The 25,576-nt window shown below is 38.5% G+C and overlaps 1 protein-coding gene across 2 annotated transcripts in view; it reads left to right on the top strand.

Annotated features, from left to right (window-relative positions):
- CDC40 (cell division cycle 40) overlaps nt 1–22,722 on the top strand; it is a 39,474-nt gene extending 16,752 nt beyond the window's left edge. For both annotated transcript variants that reach the window (XM_014964671.1, XM_014964672.1), the window contains exons 4-15: nt 3,804–3,887; nt 5,824–5,963; nt 6,589–6,685; nt 8,129–8,268; nt 9,829–9,903; nt 10,544–10,589; nt 11,978–12,079; nt 12,906–13,021; nt 13,106–13,239; nt 18,384–18,460; nt 20,598–20,742; nt 21,659–22,722. In XM_014964671.1, coding sequence (XP_014820157.1) covers nt 3,804–3,887; nt 5,824–5,963; nt 6,589–6,685; nt 8,129–8,268; nt 9,829–9,903; nt 10,544–10,589; nt 11,978–12,079; nt 12,906–13,021; nt 13,106–13,239; nt 18,384–18,460; nt 20,598–20,742; nt 21,659–21,836 — 1,334 coding nt within the window. In that variant the 3' untranslated portion in view covers nt 21,837–22,722. The remainder of the gene's footprint in view (nt 1–3,803; nt 3,888–5,823; nt 5,964–6,588; nt 6,686–8,128; nt 8,269–9,828; nt 9,904–10,543; nt 10,590–11,977; nt 12,080–12,905; nt 13,022–13,105; nt 13,240–18,383; nt 18,461–20,597; nt 20,743–21,658) is intronic.
- The last annotated feature ends 2,854 nt before the right edge of the window (nt 22,723–25,576 follow it).

Raw genomic sequence — 25,576 nt, 5'->3', positions numbered from 1 at the left:
ACCTTTGGGTCCGTCAGTTTTTCACCTTCTGTCCTTCATCTCTCTTTAGGCTGACATGCATGTTCCTTCAGTCTTTTCTAGGCCTTCCCCTTGCCCCTAACATTTTATTATTATTGTTGCTCAACTTTTATCTAATTTTTTATTTAAAACACGTTGCTTAAAACTGGATGTGCTAATCTAGATTAGGCCTTGCCAGTGCTGTTCCGTGTTTTATATAGTTTTCCCTTTGCAATAAATCTCAGATTTCTTTTTTCTTTTTTTTTTCTCCTTGGTGTCAGAGAGACTTGTCAAGTGTATCAATACCACTACCCTTGTAGCCTGTATTTTTTTTCCCTGTACCTAATCAGTTACTTTTTTTTTTTTTGCTGTTTGTTATTCAGCATGTCTTTCAAGTGAAATATTTCACACTTGTTTTTGATGTCAGCTGCAGGCTTTACAGGTATGTGATGCTTTGCTGACGGCATAATCTGTAAAAGTATTGAATAAAATAGTCCAGGCAGGCCAACAAACATTATTTTTCCAATGTTGTAGTCCTCCGAGCATGGCTAAAAAGACTAGGAAGTCCTAAAATGCAAACACTTGTTTATTTTCCTGTATCTCTACTCTCAGCAGAAGCAGTCTATTTTCTTGAAAATTGCCTTTTAAGCTCTGTTAAAAAAAAAAAAGGCAATATGCTCTCCTTAATTATATGTGCATATATAAATTTTCATTGTGAAGCTGAATTACAGAGATTTTTACACACTGCACACAAACTGTTCATGAATATGGTAGAAAAATAATTTCACGGCTATTTCAGCATCAGTACTCATCATCAGCAGACTGCTTCATTCGTGCAGCATTTAGTATTTGAAAATCTCTCCTTTGCAAGGTATTCATGTCTTATTAAATAAGAGACAATCTCCTGTCCATGAATCTCAATGCTTTTTATGAGTGTTGAGTAAGTTGGTTATCAGACTGATATTTTAAGAGCTTAAAATGATTCTTAGGAATAACACTTCTGATTTTTTTTCATCTGCTCATGTTACATGCGACGCCTACGGTTGCTATTACCTCTTTCAGTTGCAGGCACTTTATTCTCTGATGACTTTGGTCTCGTGGAGAGGCCAGTGCAGCCAGAATGGGCTGGTCGGGCTGTATTGTTCCGTGTACCTGAGCTGCCTTGGGTTCTGTGTGCGCTGCATTGCACAGCACGGTGTAAACACACTTTAATTAGCTGTCTTTCTGGAATGCACATCAAAGTCTGCTTATTTAACCAACCATTTTCAGGTGCTCTGAAATTATGGATGTAGGTGGAATTGTACCTTTCCTTGCTAAAACGTAGCATGAAATATCTACCTCCTAAATAAAACTGAAGGAGACGTAGGAGTCAGGGCACATTATATGGCACACCAGCTGAGTAGGATAAAAGCAAGCTGTCTTTTGCAGCTGCGTTTAGGAGTCCCAGCCAGAAAGAAAAGATTCTCTTTCACATATCCACTAGAAAGTAGAAATTGTTCAGAGCCTTGCTATGAGAATGATGCTGGACCAAATTCAACCCAGCTATAAGAAGTCTCCGCTTCCACGGGAAGCTGTGCTTGGCCCAGGGGCCCTATTCATTAGAATACTGTCCCTCTTTTACAAGTACCAAGCAAATAGAGTCCCAGAGACTGTGTCAATACAGTTGGAGGACAAGTAAACCACTGTATTGATTTTGACATAAATCCAAAGTATTATCTCTCTGTTGTTAACAGAAACTTTATAGCTTGGAAAATAAGTCATTGAAATAGTGGCTTAATAAAAGCAGGCAGTTAAATTAGCGAAAGTCTAATTGCAGTGTCTGTTCAGTTTGGTTATCCATGGAAGTAAATCCTAATAACAGCCTAGAATACCTAAACCAGACAACAAAAAAAGCTGATGGTGGGAATCTGTATTTCATAAGAGGTCATTGGTATGTATCTCTCTCCCTGTAGTCACAGAGCATCTGGGTGTATGTTGTTCAATGACTGGGTCTTGCCAGGTTTGAAGCTCCTGAGTTGGTCTGCAGGTGGATTGCTCCATTTGTATAGGAACACTTGCTGTGTTCTTGGAATGGCTCTTTGACTAATTTCAATAGGTGTTTTTTTTTTTTCAGCATCTAAAAATAAATGAACCGGACCGTCCTTTAGGACAGTAATATTTCTGAGAAATGGTTGGGGAGATGATCTCCTTTGGCTATTGGGATGATGTTGATAGGTTCTCAACTTGTATGAACCCAAGTTTTTTCGTGGACCATTGGTCTCTGGGGTGGACTGGGTAATCTCCCACTGTTCGTGATCATCTCTGTGAATCAACAAAAATATAAGAACTAGCTTGTATGCTCTAATATTTCTTTGATTTTGTGTGTGTGTTTAGTTTTACTGGTGATTTCATATCTTCATTGCTTCTCTCTTCCCCCTAAACCCCCCTTTTTTTTATTTTTCCCTTCCTGATAGGGAGAAATTCTCATTGGGTCCTCAAGGGACAATTTGTCACTTGAATAATATTTAATAAAAATTGGTGATATGTCCACCAGGGTGCAGTCTTTCCAAAAAAAAAAAAAAAAGCCATCATGGTCAGTAAACGTTCAGTGCACCCGTTCCTTGGAAACTAGAGGAGTTTATCTGACTCTTATTCTTGTAAGGTCATGCTATCCACTTTTCAGGAGAAATAGAGAAAAACTGTAAGATAGACATATTAAAATAAGAATGTCAGTATCAGAAATTGTAAGTATCCTGAATATCTATGAAATGCTGATAGATTTTATAAATTATTTATAAGACTAAATACAGCAGGTTTTGTTGTTTGGTTTGGTGGGATCTTTCTACAAGACTCAATAGCTGTAATCAGGAAATGAGGGTGTGAATACTTAATTCTTTTATAAATTAAAGGCCATTGCTTCTGCCTTTGATACGATCCACATGAGTTAAAGCAACTGCTTTTGAGTTGAGGGAAGAAGCTTTCCCAGCTTTCCAGGAGGATGAAATAATTTCTGCTGGGGGAGACGGGATATGCACAAAGCCCTAGAAAACTTTATTTGCTTTCGTTTTTCCCTTCATTTCTGTCCGCTTCCGTCCAGCTGCTGCCGTCCCCAGTGCTGGCAGGGATGAGTGGTGTCCCCCTGGCTGTGACCCAGCGGGGGTGGCAGGCAGAGCAGGGCAGGGGGCTGTGGGGCCAGAGGCTGCCGAAGCCGGAGGGCTCTCTGTGCGCAGCGGCATCGGGCTGGTTTCAAGCGTGACTTACTGCCTTGGCAGCCCAAGGAGCAGTGCCCCCAGCTACAGCAGCATCTGGTTAAAATCACATGTCGCTAACATAAGATTTTGAGCTAATCTTTTTTTTCCCTTGTGCCATGTTACAACAAGAAGAGGTTGCTATGGAATTTCAACAATCTCATGTTTGTGCTAAAGCAAACTGATCTGAATTCAGTGGTGGGCTGGGGACCTCCGAAGATCCCTTCCTACCAGAAAGATGCTGTGATTTTGCTCCCTGTAACTATGCTCTCTTTGCGTTGTATGTTAGCTGTTGCCTGTTATATTTATTTACTTCTCTGTTTTGTGCAAATTTAAGCATTCTGGCAGCAATGCATACTCAAGGACCTCATGGTGATATTTTGTGGTAATCCTCATAGCCAGGGCAAGTGAAAAGTGGATGGGATTTCAAAGTGTCAACCTTTCCTCATCCCTAGCTCTTTGATGGCCAATGGGGAAGAAAAAATGATGGAATGTAGGGGGGGAGAGAGAGTCATAAAAGCTGTACAAAACAAAAAAACCCCTTGAAATAATAGTATTTTATTTCTCCTGTTGTTCTAGGTTATGCATTAGATCCCTCTATAGATAACCCTGAAGTTGCTACGAAATATATTGGTTCTGTAGAAGAAGCTGAAAAAAATCAAGGTAAATAATTCAGAATCTTATATAAATGACTTGCAACTGATGACTGTTTCCAATTCTTCACTAAGAAACGGAGTAGGTATTGGCAAAGGACAGAATTATGAGAGACTTACCCATGTCCAAAGACACAATAAATGAAGATGCATTGCAATTGTAACATGAAGAGGGGAGAGAGATACTGGGGGGGCTTTTTTTTCCTGCAGCAGTGAATATTTCAGGCTACAATTATGTCAGATTTCAAATTGAGATTAGTCATTGGAACCTAGCATGTGCCATTATACGAATAGAATTGATCTGCATATTCGAAACAGAGCTTTTTTGCTCCTCTTAAATTGGGTCCTGGCTAAAATTGTAGTATGTCTGCATTAGGATACTTGTATGTGGGGCTGATGGCCTTAAGTGTGCTACTCAGTAGCAAACTGATCACTCCGTGCAACCTCTGGTGTTCTGTTGGGAATTGCGTGTTATCCCTGTTTAGCAGAGTTAAGCTGTTTGGGTTATGTGGAAAAGAAAATCCATTGGAAGGTTGCCAAACGGTAAAGGCATAGCGTGCCACTGGGAGGATCGACTACCAGAGGCATGGGGTTTGTAATTAATACTTTGATGCAAGATATTTAACACTCAAAGTGACTTACTTGCATTGGAAAACTCTGTGTGTAAACTTTAAAGTTGCACTTTCCCTTGCATGTCTTTCTAAATTCTTATTGGCATGTGTATACGAAGGTTATTTATTTCTGTGTCCTCTTCTATGGAATATATCCAAGGTTATTTCCTTCCAAAGCAGGATAAAGAAAACAGACTTATTTTGGTACAGTAGCTGCAGGTATTAGACAGAAATGGCAAAAATAAAATAATTCAAAAAATAGGAAAAATAACCTTTTCATAATGGAATTTTAGTAATTTATTTTAAGAAAACTTCATTAATGTACGATTCCCTCATATAATCGTTACTTCAGTTTTTACATTGCCTATTTCCCCTTGCTTATACAAAGTTCTTTTCAGCTCCTTTGTACTAGGCAAGTATTATTGATGCTGTAGGAAACCATTATTTGAAAATTGCACATAATTGCATATACAACCTTTTGGAAAACTTTTAAGTCATAACTTTAACATCATCTAACTTTTTTTTTCATCCCATATCTATATTGTTTAATGGTTTTGACAAGTGAAATTCTGAGGGCACAGTGTTTGTGAAAAGCAGGCATTTATATGAAAGAACAAGACAGTGAGTGGTTGGAGGTAGATGACCTTGTCAGTGGGAAAAGACTTTAATAGGGCCTGTAGTGATAGGGGCAATGTTTTTAAACTAAAAAGAGGGTAGATTCAGAATAAATGAAGATTATTATTTTTTTACGATGGGTGGGGGGGTGAAACACTGGCACAGATTGCCCAGAGAGGTGTTAGATGCCCCATCCCTGGAAACATTCAGATTCAGGTACCTCTAAAGGTCCCTTCTAACCCAAACTATTCTACGATTCTATGACTTTTTACTAAATTAAAATATGCAGTTGGGGTTGCAGTTTTAGGAGACTTGTCTTATTTTGATTTTGGGTTTTTTTTTAGAAACAGAGAGGCGAGGGGGATCAGAAGCCAATTGTTAGGACTCTACTCTTTCAAACACTTCACTGTCTAAAGTATAAAAATTGATGTATTCATACAGTCTGCTAACTTATTGTTAAAAATGCATGAGTACATGCATGGTTGAATTAACAAAGACATACAGTTTAAGTGGTTCCTCTGTTACTGTACATAGTTAGCAGTGTTCATAGTTAGAGAAGTTAGCGATGCGCTGGCCAATTTTGCTCAAATGTTTTTTCCATTTTGCTCTGTGTATTGGAAGGAGTGGTGGTGGTGGTTTTGCTTTTAAACTGACTATGATACAACCTATGATGCTATATTCTGTGTTAGCATCTAGATAGCATATTGTTTCTTTCTTCAGGTTTAACAGTGTTTGAAACAGGACAAAGAAAAATTGAAAAAAGGAAGAAATTCAAGGAGAATGATGCATCTAATATTGATGGTTTTCTGGGACCATGGGCAAAGTATGTTGATGAAAAAGAAGTAGCTAAACCATCAGAAGTAAGTGCTACTTTAACACAGTAGATATAAATTGCTAGTACGTTGCAGTAGTTTTAAACAGAGATCCAGCTGCACTAGTAGTTTTTCCAAGCAGAAGGTCCGTGCTGTGGTTTAGGGTGACAGAAACATTTCAGGTGGTATGTCCAAATAAGGTGTTCTGAATATTTTGCATTCAATTATTTGAAAAACTGTTTGGAAATAAAGTTGATTGTGTCTCTGTGAAGTGTGTGGAATCTAGTTAAAACATTTTTATAAACAGAAGCAGCTTGAAAAGAACTGAAAGTAAAACTTTTTTTAAAAAAGGGAAGAAAAAAACAGCCAAACAAAAACAATTGCCTCCAAAAAACCCCTCTCCAACCAACATACACTCTCTTGGTTTAGTGATGCTTAGCTGTAGCCTATGAATAAAAATATAGTATTTAATTCTTTTCAGTGTACATAACTTTTAAATTATTCTGCTTTTGGTAAATGTATTCTCTTTCTTGATGCTTAGAAATATTTCTAATCTCATTTAGCAAATAAATGTCTTCTTAATAGTAAGTAAATGGTAGGGCAGTTCTGGATTTTGTTATGTGATTCTGAACTCTGAATTTTTAAAAGTCAAGTTCATGTTTTATTTTTCCAGGAAGAACAAAAAGAGTTGGATGAAATAACAGCTAAGAGGCAGAAGAGAGGAAAAGTAGAAGATGATAAACCTGGAGAGGAGAAGACTATATTACATGGTAATGGCATCTTCCTGCCTGTTCTCATTTTCTTGCTCACTGTGTTTTCTTGCCTGCTGTGTTAATTAGTAAGGATGGCAGACAGCCTCAGCAAAACTGCTGAGGCACCTTGATGTTTCTGTATTGGAGATAATAGTGCTCACAGGCATAAGCGTAAAGGACAGGGAAAGAGATAAACTTGGACTAATTCCACTTCATACTGTGAAGAGCAGCGTGGAAATGTCATCTTCCAGGGTACTGGTTTTATTTATTTATTTTTAATGGTACTAGACGCGTATATCCATTTCCTATTTTACAGAGCAAACATTTTAAAGTTATGAGTTTGGCTTAGTTTCAGCTTCAGAATTACTGCAGTTTTATGTGTCAGTACTTTCATCAGCAGGTAGTGCTTTGAGTTATGGCTTACATACAATTTAGAAAATCACTTGGACTTTATACTTCCTCAATTCTTAATGTAAATGTTCTTGCTGTCATAGTATGAATAATTGTGTATCGAATAATTACCCTGTGGAAGCCTATAGCACGTGGAACCTGCAAAGAAAATGGTTTCGTAACTAAGTAAAATTAAGTGATTTTTGGAAACTATTGTTTCAGCTCTCTGCATGCAGAACAGTTCTGCCTTATATTGCTTGGCAGAGATAGTTAGGTGAACCAAGTCTCTCTTTCTACAGCCAGGCTTACGCGCACAAGCTGGAGCACCCATTCTTATGTGTAGTAAAGAAGCAGCTACGAGAGACGCATTGCTGACATTAGTACTTCATTCTATTTATAGGCAGTAGATCACAACAGTATTTACTGAAAAGTGATGAGCATAACAAACCTGAAATTTTAGCCATGGAGCCTCCTATGAAATAATTACTTTATTTCAAACTTTTCATGGTCTCTACCTGAAGTTTCACCGTGAAAGACCGTACAAGATAAACTTCATTTTTTTCAAACACAAACATTCCAGAAATATGCCATTTTGTAGACATGTAAACAAGGATACTGTGGAGGAGGGCACTTATATAACCACAACTGCCATAGCAACATCCAGAAGTGGAGAAGTTAGTGCACAGCTTAATGTCATGGCTATCCAACACAAGTCTGCTCTGAAATACCCGTTTCTGTGCACAAAGTTAGTGTAAGCAAACCCTTGTTGGCCTGAGGAACTGTCTTGCTCTTTGATGATGAGTAAGATGTGTATCGGGGGGAGATTGTCTTAATAGTGAGATTATCCAAGCAGATTTTGCTGAAATGACTTAACTTGAGCTCAGCTGATGTCAAATAAGATTCCACATCTGTGTTCTATGAAGTAGGGTTTTCTTTCCCCCACCCCCTTCACAGCAGAACAGCTGCATTGAGAAAAACCTTAATTGCGTGTGGCTGTTGAGTCTTTTGAAGATTATAACCTCTAAAAATACTGGGTCTTGGATTCTCAGAATTCCGTGTTTACCTTTTCAGTTAAGGAAATGTATGACTACCAGGGGAGATCTTACCTTCATGTCCCTCAAGATGTTGGAGTTAATCTCCGTTCTACAGTGCCACCTGAGAAGTGCTATCTTCCAAAGAAACAAATCCATGTGTGGTCTGGACATACAAAGGTAGGGAATCATGTTTGTGAGTGTGCATCATAAAAACCCTCTTCACTTTGTGTCTGAAGCCACTAACTTCTATGAAATTGAAGTATCAGTAGAGGGAAAGGAGTATTTTCGTCTCTACCACATTGCGTATGTAACTGGTTTCATTACATGCTCACACAAGGTGTTTGCCTGCATATACTTTTTTTACGAACACAATAACTTACTGACCTCCTTCAAAGGGACAAATACTTCTGTGGAATTTAGAGTTATTTCCTAAACTAACACATGAATGAGAGTAAGGCTAATTCCAGAGATCCTTGGAAATGCTTTTTCTTTTTAATAGTAAAGGTACTTAAGGGCTATTTCATATCAAACTTATGAAAAGTTACATAAGTTTTGTGATTATGATGCATCAGCATTATCAGATTCCCAAATACAGCTATTACCTTTGAGAGCTTGTGCCTTGTTAAGAGGTGGGGTTTTTTGATGATGCTACTTAACATTTACAGTTTCTTCTTGTGCCAGAGCCCATAACTATATACATAATTTTGGTATTAAAAAAGCATCTCACTGATCAGGTTTGTAAAGCTTATACTCAATTTCCTGCTTCTTTTGTCCGTAATTTTCAATATTGCTTGAGGGAATATGCTGTGCTGCAATGGACAGCACCGTAATGATATCTGAAAGATGGAAGAAAGGAGGACACAGGGAACACTTTCAGCTTTTATGCTTTTTCGGTTGAGTCACAACTCTGAACTCTTCTTTAATGATTGCTGCATCAAAGAGCTTGTAGCTGCAACTATCAGTGCTGTCCAGAATAACATCTTCTCCCCAAAGCTCTAGTTGCTCCTCTACCTGTTATCCTATTAGAACAGACTAATGCATAAAATAGTTTTCCTTCAATGAATAATGGTATAGATGAGAGAAGCAAAAGACAATCCTAGAAAAGCCGAGGGATATAGGTAGACAATAATAGGAAGGATGAAGAACCCAACTCCAACCAGGGGTGGAAGGAACTGGATGGAATATGAATAGAGTAAGTGACATGAAATTGAAAGAAGGGACATCAAATTCTGAGTACTCGGTGTTTCTTTGGACTGTCTCTGGTTGGGGTACCTGAAATACATATAGATGGGAAGATGCTGTGCTCCAGGAATCCGAGTTCAGTGGGTAGAAGCCACTGGTAGTATATATAATAAATGGAGCAATGGAGCAAATGGAGAAACTATTTTTCAACAAAAAATTCCTCGACTGCCCCACCTGAAGAGGCTTGTTATACAGAAACAGTCACCCAAAACCACAATTTGTATTTCTTTGTTGTGTTTACCACAGTAATGGTGCTAGAGTTGTAGGAGGGTATAAATACAGCTGTTGAAGCAAAAAAATTTGTTGCCATTAACAATTGTTCAAAAAACGTTGCTGCTTCTAAAATGGAATATGGGTGGGTTATTTCTTTTCAAGATACTGTCTCTGTATATTTTATGAATATAAGCTTTAGCTTTTTGCTTAGAAAAGAGGACAAGTAAGCTGAACAAATATCTAGATGCTCCACTTCCTGTTTAATTATGTCCTTATTTACAGGGTGTCAGTGCAGTTAGATTGTTTCCTCTCTCTGGGCATATACTGTTGTCTTGCTCTATGGATTGCAAAATTAAGGTGAGTTATTTTTCTGATTTCATGTATCTATTTTATACCATCATTGAATACAGAAAATGCATTTCAGAATACTTGAACATTTAGCACTTCTACCAAATACCTTTTGTCTGTGTTACTTTTATTTTTCTCACTTGAACTTTAAATTATAAATTCTTTGGAACAAAGAAAGAAATAATACACAATACTGTGGGTGTTAGAACAGTGTTAATCATTTGGTAATAGCATTTAGAAGGTCACAAGTTCCTCAGGTTATTGCCTTTATTATTATAATTCATTTTCTGTGAAGCCTAGTTTTACAAATAGCAATAGGTTTCTGCTGAAGTGTTTTACTGAAGCATTTGTGGTCTTAAAGCAATCTCATTTTTAGTCTGGCATATTAGAAAGCTGATAATTTTTATTATTTTTTTTCCCGAGCAAAACCTTAGAGCTTTGAAGTGGTATGGGATTTTTAGTTATTTTAAGGAGGTTTTGCTAACAAGAGGGTGACGGAGCTATCTTGTGAATTCCTGGGTAGACAGTTGTGATTAATCAGTAGATCTCATATGTTGCCATATATGTTTGCACTTTATTTTAGCATTGTTTTTGTTTAACAATTGGCACTTTTTCTCCCCATTCCCCCCACTCCTTTTTCTTTTCCAAGCTATGGGAAGTATATGGTGATCGAAGATGTCTACGAACATTTATTGGTAATTTTTTTTAAACTTATTTGTATTTAAAACATATGATTTAAGTTAGCTTATTAATTTATCTTAGAGAGAACCTGTAGGCATCCAAGGCAAATGGTACTCATTATGATCTTGACAATAAGAATTGAAAAATGTGCAAGTTTTGAGTGAACCTTTGTCATTATTCCAAGAAAATTAATGTTGCCATATAACACCTTGTGACCTCTAAACAAAATATTAGCTGACTACAGTCAACAATATTTCATGCAAGACTCCTTTCCAAAAGCAAAACTGTGAAATTAAATTGCCCCATTTTCCTGTTGAGAGCAGCATTTATGTATATTACAGAACAGTATTTATGCGGTGAGGGTGTCTCATGGTCTAATGATGCCACCTTAAATACGTGGTCTCTTCTGTGCTGAGTTTCTAGCACATGGGGATTTTTTTTTAGGTTCAGGTGCCATCTTTGTTCATGCAACAAATGCTTTATAAAGCAGATAGCTGAGAGAGAGAAATACAAACTTCTTAGCAGCCTTGAATGCAGAACAAAAGCAGCTGATTCTCCCTTTGAAATGGGAACATTTCTAGAACAGGGAGTGAATATATATGTTGAGCAACAACAAAGAAGTCTTTTTTCACCTAATATTTCTGATGACAGCAGCATGGCAAAGATGATGGCTCAAAAAAGCGTCTCTTTCAATAGACTGCTCTTTCTGAACAGTCTGACTGTTTTTTATTCTCAAAAGGTCCTTATTATCAACCAGATTCACCTTCTATTTTGCTATTTTTAAGTTACTGTGCCAATATTTTAACTGAAGAGGTCTCCTACAAGTCTGATGTCAGTGGTCAGATGAAAGTGTTGAGGTTGAGGGTTACCAAGGTTAGCACCAGATGAAAGCATTCTTAATTTTTTTGATCTGGTATTTCCTGTATTTTGTACCCATATCCTGATTTTAAATGTTTCTCCTTTAAATGTATCTCATGTACTGTTTGTATCTCCTCTTTTTTATTAGATATTAACATTTATTACGGTGTTTTAGACTTCTCTAGCAGCTCTTAACTGTGACCAGAACAATTTTTGAAGCCAACAGTACTTAAAAAGTTCTGCTTGTGTAACAATTTCTGAACAACGCACAGTGGTTGTTTCTGTGCAATACTATTGTTTCTCTCTCCAGTGCTTTAGAGGTGTGGGGATTTTTGGTTTTTATTCTCATCATTCTTTAGGAGTTACTTTTTCTTTCTCACTTAAATCATTCTTTGCTAGTGCTCACGAAGAACTTCAGTAAGTGATTTCCTTGTTCTCTTTGCATTGCTAAAGACTGGAGCGTTTAACTTGAATAATGTTTTTTAAAAAAGAACTTAATACATGAATGGATAGAAGTTTATCAGCATTTTTTTCTATCTTGTAGGACATAGTAAAGCTGTTCGAGACATCTGTTTTAATAATGCTGGCACTCAGTTTCTTAGTGCTGCATATGATCGCTATCTTAAACTCTGGGACACTGAAACAGGTAGGCTTATACTTGTAGGTGCTGTTATTTGGTGCTATATTTAATTAACAGAAGATAATTGAGATATATTATCAATCAGTCAGGGTGTTTCCAATTATCCTCAATGTCATCTTGTAGTTCAGTGTTCAGACTTTCATTACAGGATGAATAGTCTAAATGTTTTTGTGTTATCTGTAAGGGTGCAGTTGACGCTACCTGTATACCTGCATTTCATATATCTTTTTATTTGAGAAGTTTGACAGTTATTTGTAATGCTAGAACAATTTTCAGCAAAAAGACAAAGTTTTACCAAATCAGTTAATTGCATGTTTACATTTACAGGCATAAAATTAAGTAATGAAATCACACTTTAGACCTAAATGTGCTTAGTTTTGCAGAATTATGTCACTTGATCTATAGCTTAACCTGAACACTCCAAATAAGAAAAGGTGGTCCCTTGTTAAGGCAACCTCTGATCCTAAGGAGGTGATGCTTTGCAAAGACAGTGGTCAGCCTGTGATAGCCTGACCAGTCCTAAGTCCTGGATGTGGCCTGATGAGATCCAGGGTACTGAGCAGTTATATTGTTTGGAAAGCTGTAGTAAAGTTACAGAACAGTTTGTATGTGTATGTGTTTACACAGGTGTATGCATATAAACATGTGGAAGAAAGTATAATCAGAGCAGAGTAAATTCTATCCTCTAATATTCTTAAGAGCTTTAAAATAAGTATTTCCTTCTGTTAGTAAAGTATAAGTAAAATGAATGGCTTTTATCAATATCTGCAAAGAACTAATCATTCCATAGAATTTCCAGCCTGACGTGCTATGAACGGCTTCTCTGTTGCAGGGCAATGTATTTCAAGATTCACAAACAGGAAGGTTCCTTATTGTGTCAAGTTCAATCCTGATGAAGATAAACAAAATCTCTTTGTTGCAGGAATGTCAGATAAGAAAATTGTGCAGGTATGTCTCCTTAATCTCTCTTCCTCTAAAAATTATGATATTTGGTAAAAAAACAAGGTCTTATTCTGATGTTTTTATTTGTAGTGGGATATTCGAAGTGGTGAGATTGTGCAGGAATACGATAGGCATTTGGGAGCTGTCAACACCATTGTGTTTGTGGATGAAAATAGAAGGTTTGTGAGTACATCTGATGACAAGAGTTTAAGAGTCTGGGAATGGTAAGTGTAAAAAATTGAATTTTAAGTATATTATGAGCAAACACAAGAGTTTATTTTTAAAAGTATACGTAGCACATCAGACACTGGAGTGTACTGAGTTCTAGCTCTTTGAGGAAGAGCTGAATTCAATTATGTAATTATATATGCAGTAGCTAAAATGTTTCACAATAAAGTAGAACCAGAACAATTTTGGCTAATTTCTGGTAACTGTTGAAGTTGGGCATATACTCTGCAAACTCCTGTTTACTGCCACTCAGTCTAGCGTGGGTCACAGTCCTTAACCATTTGTGTCCAGTGAAAGGAATCATCCCTTCCAAAATCTTAGTATAATACTTTCAGTGTCTTTGAAATCATTATTAATGTCTAACAGTGAATTAGTGTCCCTAGCTTACTGCCCTTCTGTACTGCAATATTTGAAAATTGGTTTTAAAGCCTAAAACACCTAAATCACGGTATGCAAAAGAAAATGTCTTAAATAGCCTTTGCTTTACTTGTGCAGATTTTATGTGCACATTGGGCTGTACTTATTTTTAGAATTAATTATTAATTATCTTAATATTGTATCTTTTGGAATCATTTCTCTGGAGATTTTAATCTTTAAAACTAGTTGCTTCCTATCACTTTGCTGAATATTAACCAGCCCAGCCTGGCTTAATGCTCGAGACACTTTACAGGTTTCTTTCTCCCCCAAAGAAAAGACATAAGACAGCCCTGTCAGCCTGAAGCATGCTGCACTCTCTTCATGGTCTCTCTCCTTTCCCCAAGGGTGTATTAACCCTTAAATTAACCTTTTAAAGAAATGTCTGCTCTGTTATATTAGTGTGTGTCCGTTTTGAAAGCTTTGAACTTGGATGTGCATTATATAATGTGTATTATATAATATTTGGCCCACCTATGAAATAGCTGGTTTGGTGTAGCTTCATTTTGGTTTTCTGCTAGTCTGGGTTTTTCAGCAATCATTGGTACTCACAGAATAAATACAGGAGATGACAGAAAAGTGAGAGTCTATCTAAGAAAAGCTCATAAAAATACAATTTTAAATGGCTTCCAATTTTTAACATATCTGGGCAGAGACCACATCTCTCCTATCTGAAATGTTTTCTGCAAGGTTCTAGGTACTAAGATTTTCAGCATAAGACTTTTAAGATTTCTTTAGGTTTTCAAATTTCTTTTGAAATAATCCCTCCAATATCTTTAGGTATCCATTTCGTTTTGCCGCTCACACATGCAAAGCTGCTGCACAATATGGACACTAGCTCGACAGCTCTGTGACTAATCAGTTCCTTCCTAGCTTTTATTTTATTTTTTTCTTTTTTCTAAACCTAGAAAAGAGACTCCAGTCTGTGGTTATTGGAGTGTTACCCAAGCAGCCAGCAAAACCCTCAGCGTGTCTGTGATGGGCTACTGTCACTGCCAGCAGCAGTGGTGGTAATGACCAAAGTCTGGGAACCCAGACTTAGGCTAGACATGTAATGCTGTCACCATATGTCACTCCAAGAGTGTCTCTGCTCAGTATTTCATAATTAGACCCATGTATTTACTGAACTCCTTAACGAAAAATCTTAGCAATATCCTATCTGCTAAGGAGTGTCTCCTCTCTGGCAAGTGGGAGGAGGATCTCACTTGCACAAATCTGTTATTTCCTTGCGATTGGATTGCCCTTGTTTTGTGAGCTTTGTGTTGATGGCTGAAATAAATAGCGAAGTGGGTGGATTTAGTCACTCAGTGGGGAAGAGCAGGAAAGGCACAAAGGCTCTGGCATGGGAACATCGCAACCTGATTGTTCCAGTAACAGAATTTTTTTCCTTCTGAAGAAAAAAATATGTACTGAGCTTGCTGTACGCTGAAGAAAGAGCTCCCTTGTTCAGATAACAGGGAAATCAGCTGTAGGCAATATTCATAATACAGTCGCCAGGGATGTTTTGGCTTTATAAAAAGCAAATGTAATGCTGTCTTCCTAGGCACGACTTTAAAACAGTTCTCCACAACCTGCCATGATATATGTTAATCAATCTGTAGGCATATTTCTATAATTTCAAGATCCAGACTTTTACAATGCATTAAAACCAAGTTAATGCATTAACTACAGAAGCTTTTGGAGCTTGAAAACTTCCGTGCCAAGTTATTTCATGCTGCACTTCAAATCCTTTTTTCCTGAGTTCATAAGGAAAATTATTTGCAATTTAGGGTGATTTGGTTACTGCACCTTTTGGCATGTTTCTTCACAAGTTCTTCAGCACAGTATTTATTTCTTCAGTATCCTACAGAAACAAAGCAGAAGTAATTATGACCTGAGTATGGCCTTAAAAGCCAGTAATTAAAGTTGGTCTAATTGCTTAGTTTCAATTGTCTGGAGGAATTTTGTAGTATGTTTTGTAAACACTTTGACTTGGCCAGAGCTGGTAATGGGATGCCGTGTCAGACTTCATCACAGTGAGGAACTTCTCCCCTGAGAATTTAAATCTCCTTTCCCCAAGAGTTCATCCCATGCGTGGATTTCACTGTGCTGTACACCAAATTGCAGTTGGTTGGTTGCTGAAAGTTCACACTGGAAGTATAGCACAGACTTGCAGATTAAATGGTTTCTTTAGGAAGCCTAATTGGATCACTTTAACATTTGTCTGCTTTCACATTTCATGGGATTGTATCATTACAGCACAGATATTAAAGTTGGCATGAGTATCACATTCTGCGTTCTTTCTTTGAGAAATGCAAGATGTTATTTTATCTTTTTCCGTGTCTGATCCTACTTGGATAAACAGTGAAATGATTTAGGTAATTGACCTTGGAGGCTTATATTTCTTTTTACCTTCAAGTCAGCCAGCAATGCAAGCACCATACAGTGGCTGCTTAGTTATTATCCTGCCAGGCTTAGGAGGCTTCTCATCTCTGTAAAGCTCTAACGCTCAGCAGGCCTTTTCTCTCCATCTTTCCTGGTAAAGATACTGTAGTCTCTTGAGAGAGCTCTTCACGACATGTAGATCCCAAAATTGGATTGGGTTGGGTTTGGGGTTTGTGGGGATTTTTTTTCCTTCTTTCTTTAAAAGGATTTTTCTCTCTCCTGCTTGGGGAAGAAGTTGTATTAGAACCCCAGAGTATCAAGTTTCTAAATCTCAGCTGGCAGTTACTACTTTTGATATTTAAAACTTTTCAACCTTTGAAATGCTATGAAGTGGAGAAAGGACTTGAAGATCTTGAAATTTAAAAGTTTGAACAAAAGACACATCACGTGAGTTTTGAGTTCAGGCAACCATGACAGCATCCTTCTTGGTAAATTTTTTTTCTTTTAAGGGAGCTGGTATTACTTATTTAGCAATTTGACTGGAAGCAAATGTGAAACATAAGGTATCTCTTTATTCTGCTTAATAGTCTAATACAGTGTATCCTGCAGCTGTCCTAAGTGTGTCTGGTGGGTTTCAACATAAAGCAGAGCTGTCTTGAATAAATTGCGGTAGATGAGCCTGCCTTCATATGTAAAGGGAGAGAAGGCAGGACAACCTGTGCTGCATTTAAATGTCTCACTGCAGCACAATTCAGCATTGGAGATGCATCTTCTGTGATGAGACTTTATTTAATGGGGCTTCCAGTGGGATTGCTTTTACTTGGCTTTGAGGACTCTGTATGACGGGTGTGCTGAGGGAGGGTTGGATGGTGGGAGCTGGTCAGGATCTGGTTTTGACTATATAAATTAATGCCTCCCGGCAGCCATGAGCTTGTGTCCTGGTGCAGGTGGGGTTTGAAGCTGTTTGGGTGTTGATGCAAAAGGGTAGGATGGGGCACGGGGGCGGCTGCACTCCCCGTGCTGTCGGGTTGGTCAGCCTCAGAGATGATGTAGGCTTTCAGTTATGCCCTTACAGGTTTACTGTCCAGCAGTAGTCCTAGGTCTGCCTGTTTGGAAGCCATTTACCCCTGTGCATGCTCTTATGCAGAGCGTGTTAAGGGGGTTGCCCTTTTTATTCTGAGGGATAAATGATTTTAACATTGAACTCACAGGAGCATTTGTGTTGCTTTCTGACAACAGAGCAGCTTCTCACCCTGCTGTCCATGTGCACGTTGCTCAGCACAGTGACAGGAAATAACTTACTCCCCAATAAAACAGAATTGTAATTACCTTGCTAGTGTTGACCGTATTGCCAGCCAGCAAAGCTCAGTCAGCTAGTACAAGGCAGCCACCCATGCTTTCTGCTCCCAATTGTGTCCCAGCAGCCCTTCTACAGTGTGAATTAAACAGTAAAGTCATAACCATCCCCTTTGTATTAATTAATGTTGCTACAGAACATTCTGCATGCATTTTCTGCTGAATACGTTAATCAAATCTGTGTTCTGCTGGAGGTTTCTTTTGCTTAATGAGAAAGACACGCGCATGCCTTCCCTTTTTACCAGTCTCCTAGTGTAGGATATGAGGAATGCTGTGAATATGCACGGCCTGTTAGTAATTTAATTTATATAGTCAAATCCAAATGACAGTTCTGGAGGGTAAGGATTAGACTGTACTTGTTTTTTCCCCTAGGCCTTTTTACATGACATTATATGTTGTTAACATAAACTGGTGAGTCCTGTATGCAATCAAGACTGGGAGTTCAGTGTTCAGTTCAGCTGTGTACCTTTGGAATTGGTTGGTATCCTGTTTGGGGAGATCAGGAAGGAAAAGACATATTCTGAGAGATGAGAGAGGAGAGACTTCTGTTTTCTTCTTTTCGTTTCTTTTTATTTTGTTAAAGGAAAAGGCAGATATATTCCAGTTAAAACAAAACTCAAGTCACTAAGACATTCCAATAAGATAAATGCATCTATCAGTCTATTCTTGCTACCTATATAAGAATTTTTTAAGACCTGCATTTAAACTGGAAGAGATAGAGTATCTTTGTGTTTTACTCTTAACTATTGGAATTAGGATTCTGCTTTAGACTCTGGGTTCATTTGTTTGGGGTAAATTCAGTCTGTCAGAGGTTATCCTGTAGATGGCTCTGCAGCTGGAGCTCTCTAGGTGGGCATTCATAGTAGTTCTGAGCTTCTGCACACTCTTCCTTTGGACGCCACCATACACTCTCCATGGCTCAGTGGCTGAGTAAATCAGCTGGTTGGAGGCAGCCCTTTGGAACATCTCCATGTCTTCATAAAACACATGCTTCTTCCTTTTGCAGGGACATTCCTGTAGACTTCAAGTACATCGCTGAGCCAAGTATGCATTCCATGCCAGCTGTGACTTTGTCTCCAAATGGTAGGTTAACACTTTACTGCCTTCTTAGGCCTAGTTTACATAGGCATGGCTTACTGATTGTATCTCTGTCATGTTACCTGTCACTTCACCCGCATCCCCAAATCAATGTGTGCATTTATTTCAAGATTGGACTGGATCTGGTTTTGATTTTAAAGGTTAATGAGTACGTCAAAATGAGGGGTTATACCAGGCTAACTGTATTAAGAGCTATGATGTGCTCTTTGCTGTATTTAAAATACTAAGATAAACAATTGTGGGAACTGATGATGGCTGCAAAGTACTAGGGAAGTTCAGCAGTCCTTGTGGTGCCATGGTTAAAGCAGAAACTAATGTTGTATGTGATTCTGTTAATGCTTTTCCTTCCTGTTCTGAGTATAGCCCAAATAACTCTTGCATCAGAGAAATCCCAAATTATCTATCTCAGTGTTTCTCTATGTTAATATTTCACTGGTGTTTATGTTCTTCAATTAGAATCAAACTTGTAGGAGGGTTTAGTGCCTCCAATAATCAGTGAAAATCCTTTTCACAGGACAAAATCTCTATTATGTGTTTTGGCCAAAATAATATAGCTTTAGTGTCAACATTATTAAAGTGTTGCCAGATTTACAGTTCACATTACATTGTGCTAAGCAGTGGCTGATCAACTTGCTGCACAGCTCAGGTTTTCAGTCAGCATCAAATTGTATTTGTTTTGCAGTATAACTGTTTTATTCTTAACAATAGAAGTGGGTTTCTAATATAAAAAGGAAGATCCTGGAGAAAGAAATAGCTGCATTTAAAAATGTTAGCTTCCCAAGCTGGCCTGTGTCAATTCCTGTTTCTGAAATTGCACAACTTGCTTTATTTTGATCCAGTTTTTCAGCTCATCTCATTCGTCCACATTGAAATACTGGATTTTTCATTCTTTTTCCAGTTCTGGCTGGCCAGAATTTGAGTATTTGGTTTCTGAGATGAGACGGTAAATGATGTTAGGGATGAAGTAGTCATCTTTTCAGCTCAAGACATCAGCTGTCACATTAACTAAGATTATTTTGACCTACAGTAGTCCAATATCACACAAAACAATTTTTTTTTTGCAATAGCTTAGTTAGCTACAGATTGTGCGAGGCGCACCATGCATCAATTTGGAGTTAAATGATTCCTTTAAAGAAAAGTAAATTGAAATTTTTACAGATGTGGAACTTTTCTGCTTAGAGGCACTGATTTATTAATATAATCAATTAAATTTCTCTTTCTGCGCAATGCAGGAAACAGACCTTTTAAAAAGTAGAAGAGGAGAATAACATGCTTAAAGTACACACTCGATTTGTATCTTGGGGAAGCTGAGGAAAATCCTCAAATTCCAAGCTAGTAGCTGGAAGTGTGGTCAGATTTACAGTCAAGTCAGCACATTTTATGTTATCACTGTTTGCATAAAACAGTGTAAAGGCAGTGACATTAAACAGAATTCAGGACAGAGGTCTCTGTTCTGTGGTGGTCTGTAGCACATCATCTTAATTGGATTCTCGGGCAGGAGTTGATGCACTGCCAAATGAGATAGAGTTAAGATTAGAAAAGCCTATGGTTTGTTTGGTTTGTTTTTTTCTTTCACTAAAATATCTGTATTAAATTGTATTCCATTAGTGCAGAGAATACTAAATATTTGCAAAAATGTATAAAGATTTTCAAACTCCTGAGTCTACCTTAGACCTGTTTTTTCCATAAAGAAAATAAATGGTGACCATCTCAGAGTACCCACAAAACAGGTAATGAAATAGATTGCAGCTAGATGGGTTTTTTTCACCTCATCTGGATTACTTGATTATGTGCAGCAGCACGCTTACTCAGTAACTTAAAAGCTGCTCAGTAAGTCAGTGAGGCTGATGCAGCACGTTGTTTAACAGCCAGAGCTTTTCTACAGTCCTGAGTGCATTTTGTAGGGATGGGCATCTCAAAGCCTGTCAAACATAAGGTTTTGCCTCTTGGCAGTTGTACCAGGCAGAAACAGTATCAGCTGCTACCTAGAACCCTAGTACATAATAAAAATCTAGATTAAGATAGTGCAAGAAAAGTTATAAAATTCTCTTAAAACTTTCCAGTTAAGTCTGTTTCTTCAGATGCTGCACTCTCATACCACCTTTCTGTATTGCATTTGTAGGAAAATGGTTGGCTTGCCAGTCGATGGATAACCAAATTCTGATTTTTGGAGCACAGAACAGATTCAGATTAAACAAAAAGAAAATTTTCAAAGGTCACATGGTAGCTGGCTACGCTTGTCAAGTGGATTTTTCACCTGACATGAGGTAAGTTTTCATGGGAATGAGCTGCTTCTTAAAACTTGCCAGCACAGACACTAAATTTCTTCTTGAAACCTCTGCAACAATCATTGATCACAGCCACCCTGTTAACTTGGTATTAGAGTTCTTGAGCCAAGCAGCAGAATGGAAAGTTTGCTCTTGATAATCAGTAGGACTAGGTTTTACTCAGCGGTTGCTCTGAACAACATTTAGAAAACAGTCCATGTAGTCCAGATTCCCCGTTCTGCAGAGATGATTTACCAGAGATGATTTACCCTGCTGGTAAAGCAGCCAGAGACTCCCCTTGTTTTGCCCAGCCCTGGTGCAGCACAGGAGGCTTCCACTCCTGGCTTGCATTTGCCTCTTTTTGTGCATGATCTGCAGCACAGGGTCTATTCCCACAATAATGCACTTGTCTAGAATACTTGCAATTTGGACTTGACCGGTTTTCCCAATTGGCAGGTCTGGTGTGGGTATCCTCAGTTGTTGTTCAGACAACCATCTTTTTCATCCTGTTTGCTTAGTAATATGCCCATACATTAGCCACTGTATGTGTATAAAATATTCATTACTATAAAAAATGGAGAATAACCTCAGCAAAACTGGAAGAAAAAGTAGAGAACAGTGTCTATAAATTTTAGAGAAACTTACGGCACTTTCTCTTTTGCTGATGTATCCTCTTTAGTTCCAGTAACACAGTGTATGGTATAATCGCATTGCTTAGCACATTTACCTCGTAGCTGATGAATCACCTTCTGCAGGACTTGTGTGCTTTAGAGCACAGCCTGAATGCTGATTCTTTGGTAGGTGTGTGTGCAGACTGTCAGACGTGAGGCTCTTTTCCATGGCTCAATGTAAAAGTATTACAATACCAGCAGTCTTCACGCATGATACAGCTTTCCTTTTAATCCTGTTAATATAGCTATGTGATATCTGGAGATGCAGATGGAAAACTTAACATCTGGGACTGGAAGACAACAAAACTCTACAGCAGATTAAAAGCCCATGATAAAGTCTGTATCGGTGCCGTGTGGCATCCACACGAAACATCTAAGGTCATTACGTGCGGCTGGGATGGTCTTATTAAACTGTGGGACTAAAGAGGATGTGACAAAGATCTAAACACGTAAGTCTTGCAAACATCTGAGATTAGAGTGAGTTCTGCTGTAAGGAGGGGTAGACACTTGTAATACTGCAGTTCTCAGATAGCTGTATATATGCACTAAAACCAGGGAATCTTCAGAAGACACAGCTGAAAGGATATAGTTCTAAATATGACCTCTGAGTACGAGAAGCTGAGGTCATCTGAAGCATGCAGAATCAAGCGTTAGTTTGTCTTTGTCTCTTTTTGTGCAAAACACTCTTGTAAAATAAAATAATTTTAAGAAAAGCTATTTTTGTGGTTCTGGCTGTGAAAGATGTAGGGAGTTAAGGGAGAAAACCAGCAATTGTGTAACTCTCTTCCTAAGAAGAATTCTTTGATATCTACTGCAATAGAGCTGGAAAAGGGGCATTTGTTTACTTGGGTTTGGGTGGTATTTTGTTGTCCCCAAAATACTTCTGTCTTTATAGAACACAACCCCACTTGCTAAGAGCTGTTAATTCACAGTATAAATCAAGAACTAATCAGAAGCTCGCAGTTGTCAGGTAAACTGTGTCAACTGAAGACTATTCATAAACTCTTGGTTTCTGTCTGTATTTAACAATAGCATCATGCTGATCACGGAGTTTCATCTTTACAAGTACTCCTCAATTTCAAGATTTTGCTTGTAATTGCTGTGTGTTAAGTGGTGTTTTTCTTCTCCCTGTATGCTGTTACGTTCCAATAAGCATGATGTACTGAAAAAAGAGAAAAGTGAATGTCTCTTGTTCAGTTTGGAATACACTGTATTATAAGCCCCATAAAGTTTTTGACAATTTAATGTATATACATGTCACACTTTTTCTCTCTGAAGAACTTATTTTTAATAAATCTTTTTATAAAAATTCTGCCTATCTTCATTCAATTCTTCTGACTAGCAGTGTCCATATAAAAAATATTGCTTACCCTTTTGTATTTTAATTTGCAGTTGTACCAGCGTTTAGATAACCTCATTCTCTCCACTGTTCATACAAAACTAATGCAAGCTAGAAGCAAGAGAAAAAAAAAAAATCCTTTTTAATGTCTTAAAGACTCTCTTTTTCCGATGTGGTTCTTTTCACAGGGGAGACTCAACTCCTGAGCTCTGGTGCATGCTGTGCTCTGGGGGCTGCTTCAGGAGAAAGTCAGCTGAAGTCATTTAGAACAGTTTTCTTCCCTCAAACACATTTCCTAAATGGGTATGTGGCAGTGTGCCCTGACCATTAACAGTTTATAAGTACAGGGAATGGGGGAGGAATGGAGCAGATACAAAAACTTCTCACAGGACCGTATATTAACTTCCATATCAGAGAAACCTTTCCCAAATGCTTAAAAGCCTTTAAATCATAATACACAAAATGCTTGGCTTCGTAGTTGGTACTGCACTTCTCCATGTCACCTACCTGGCAGAACTTTGTTTTTTATATATAGAGAGATTATATACAAAGTAAAAATATAAGTGTATAAACCTTTGTAGTAATATACCAGGTGTTGTTTTTGGAGAAAAAAAAATATGAAATATTGACTGAATCATTTCTGCTGGAGTTGATGAACTGGGGTTAAATGTTTGCAACAAGCCCAGAACCAAAATTCCCTTAGAAACTTTCAGATAAAATCCTTTGTCCCTCGCAGTTGGTCACCGTGTTAATCTTCTGTGGAATTTCTCACATCTGCATTGAAGCCTGCAGGGGGAATTTTTGTGAGGATAATTCCCTCTTGTCGGCTGGAGAGTTGTGAGCTCCCTCCTTCCCTGTGCACAAGGATCACCGGCGCGGGTCTGTGTGGTGCCAGTCTAGACTTGTCTTTCCGGCAGCCACCTGGGAAAAGATTTCTTGCTGGGCTAATTAACTCGAATCATGTCCTTCTCTTATCTTCCCAATTTCATGTTTTGCCAGAAATTGGTCTGTTGCAGCTGTTGGTCAGAACAAGTCTAGACTGAGAGCCCTGGGCTGAACGCGGCGTGTGAGCAGACAGAGCCAGGGAAAAGGCAGCCTTGGGAGAAAAGGGAAGAGCGTGTTTCGAGTTCCCCCAATTTATTCTCCTCTAATATTAGGCGGAGAATGCAACAAAGTGATTCAAGCCTAAAGGAGCTTCTTGGAAGGGCTGGAGGCAAGCGTGTCGCGCTGCCGGGAAGGAATACGTGCAAGCTGGAGAGCAGGGCTGCTGTCACAGCTTCATCATTCTCTTCCCCTTGCTCTGTAATGTTCAGAAATGACGTGCCAATGCGTTGCCACTTCTATTAATTACTTTTACAGCGAAGGTTTTACAGATAAGTGAACTATCTCCATCATTCTTGGAGTTTGGCCTAGGAAACTTTATAGTTCCTTTGGCCTTGTGCCATCTTTTTCTTGGACTTTTTTCACATGCGAGAGGGGGAAATATCCCACATACCCTCATGCAACTTGCTGGTAAGAAGGCTGTCTTTCTTGAAGCAGATGGTCTTGGCATCTGTCTTGCACAGAGTTTATAATTGTCCCCAGTAAGATGGGGCTGCTCAGTCTTTGCCCTCATTAAGAGGAACAAATACCTAAATCACTGTTCATCCAGAAAAGTCCGAGATTGTCCTGTAATACGCCAATTTTTAGCAATGGGCAGATGTTCAATATACCATTTAACGCTGTGGTCTATAAAGGCTGATTTAAACAGTCGGCTTTGCAGATCTGACAGCCCAGTAACACAATGTACTTTCCTGCTTTCTACCAGCTGGTCGTTACAAACTTCTGCTCCCGTTTGCTAGGAAGACTCCATATGACAAGCAGCCTGCACGAGGGGGAACACGCGGAGAGCGGAGGAGGGAGGGAAGGAGGGGAGTTTTGCTTGGAAGACTTTAAACAGTTGAGCCTATACACCAGAGAAACTAGTTGCCAGGGCGGTTGTTCCTCTGGAGACTACTTAAGGACTTGCTACTGTAGGTTGATTTCTAGCATACGCTCAAAATCTAAGTCTCATATCTTGCAGTAAAATATGTCTTTTCTGTCAGGCTTGCTGATTAAAAAGAAACAGATACACCATGGCTGTCTTGCAGCACTCAGAGAAAACTGCTTGTAGCAGGGTTATGTTTACAGAAGCTCCATGCAGAGTTTAAACCTTTTAGAAACAAGTTGTAATGACTTTTACTGGGGCAGGGACCTCTAAATTTGCCAGGTGCTCTGGGAAGTTTGACCTCAGACCTGTTTGTTATCTTCTTGTATGATAGAACATTTAAAATGTTTAAGATGCTGAAGCACTGAGTCTTTCCGAGTCTCCTTTTAACCTGTGCTTCATGCTGCTGGGAGACTGCTAAAATTAAACGTTATTGCAGATGCGTTGGGTTTGTCACTCAGAATAAGAGGTTCTCATTAGGCCTTAGGTTTTCTTAGCCAATCTGAAAGCTGCCAGCTCTAACTGAGCCTGCTTCCCTTCTGACTTGGGAAAGAAGAAAAGAAAGGATGACAACACAAATCCTCTTGGGAGTCATTTCAGTAACTGGAAATTTATGGAGCTTCGAGACCACTGACAGTTACCAGGACATGGCACTGGGAGCTACAGATCTTTCCAGTTCTCTCAGCATGATTACAACCACAGTTGGTGTCTTGCTGTGACTCCTCAGCTAAACACCTCAGTTGTGAAGTAAGCGTTTAAACTCTTGCAAAGGAACACCAAAAAAACAAATATGCAAAGATGGCCTGTGCTAGAAGAGCTGTAACACTCTCAACTTCCTCCCGTAGCTCGCAGCAGGCT

The sequence above is a fragment of the Calidris pugnax genome, unplaced genomic scaffold (assembly GCF_001431845.1).
Source record: "Calidris pugnax isolate Ruff unplaced genomic scaffold, ASM143184v1 scaffold219, whole genome shotgun sequence".
Taxonomy (NCBI): Eukaryota; Metazoa; Chordata; class Aves; order Charadriiformes; family Scolopacidae; genus Calidris; species Calidris pugnax.
The sequence above is the reverse complement of the archived record's forward strand: the minus strand, read 5'-3'. Positions and strand labels throughout refer to the sequence as shown.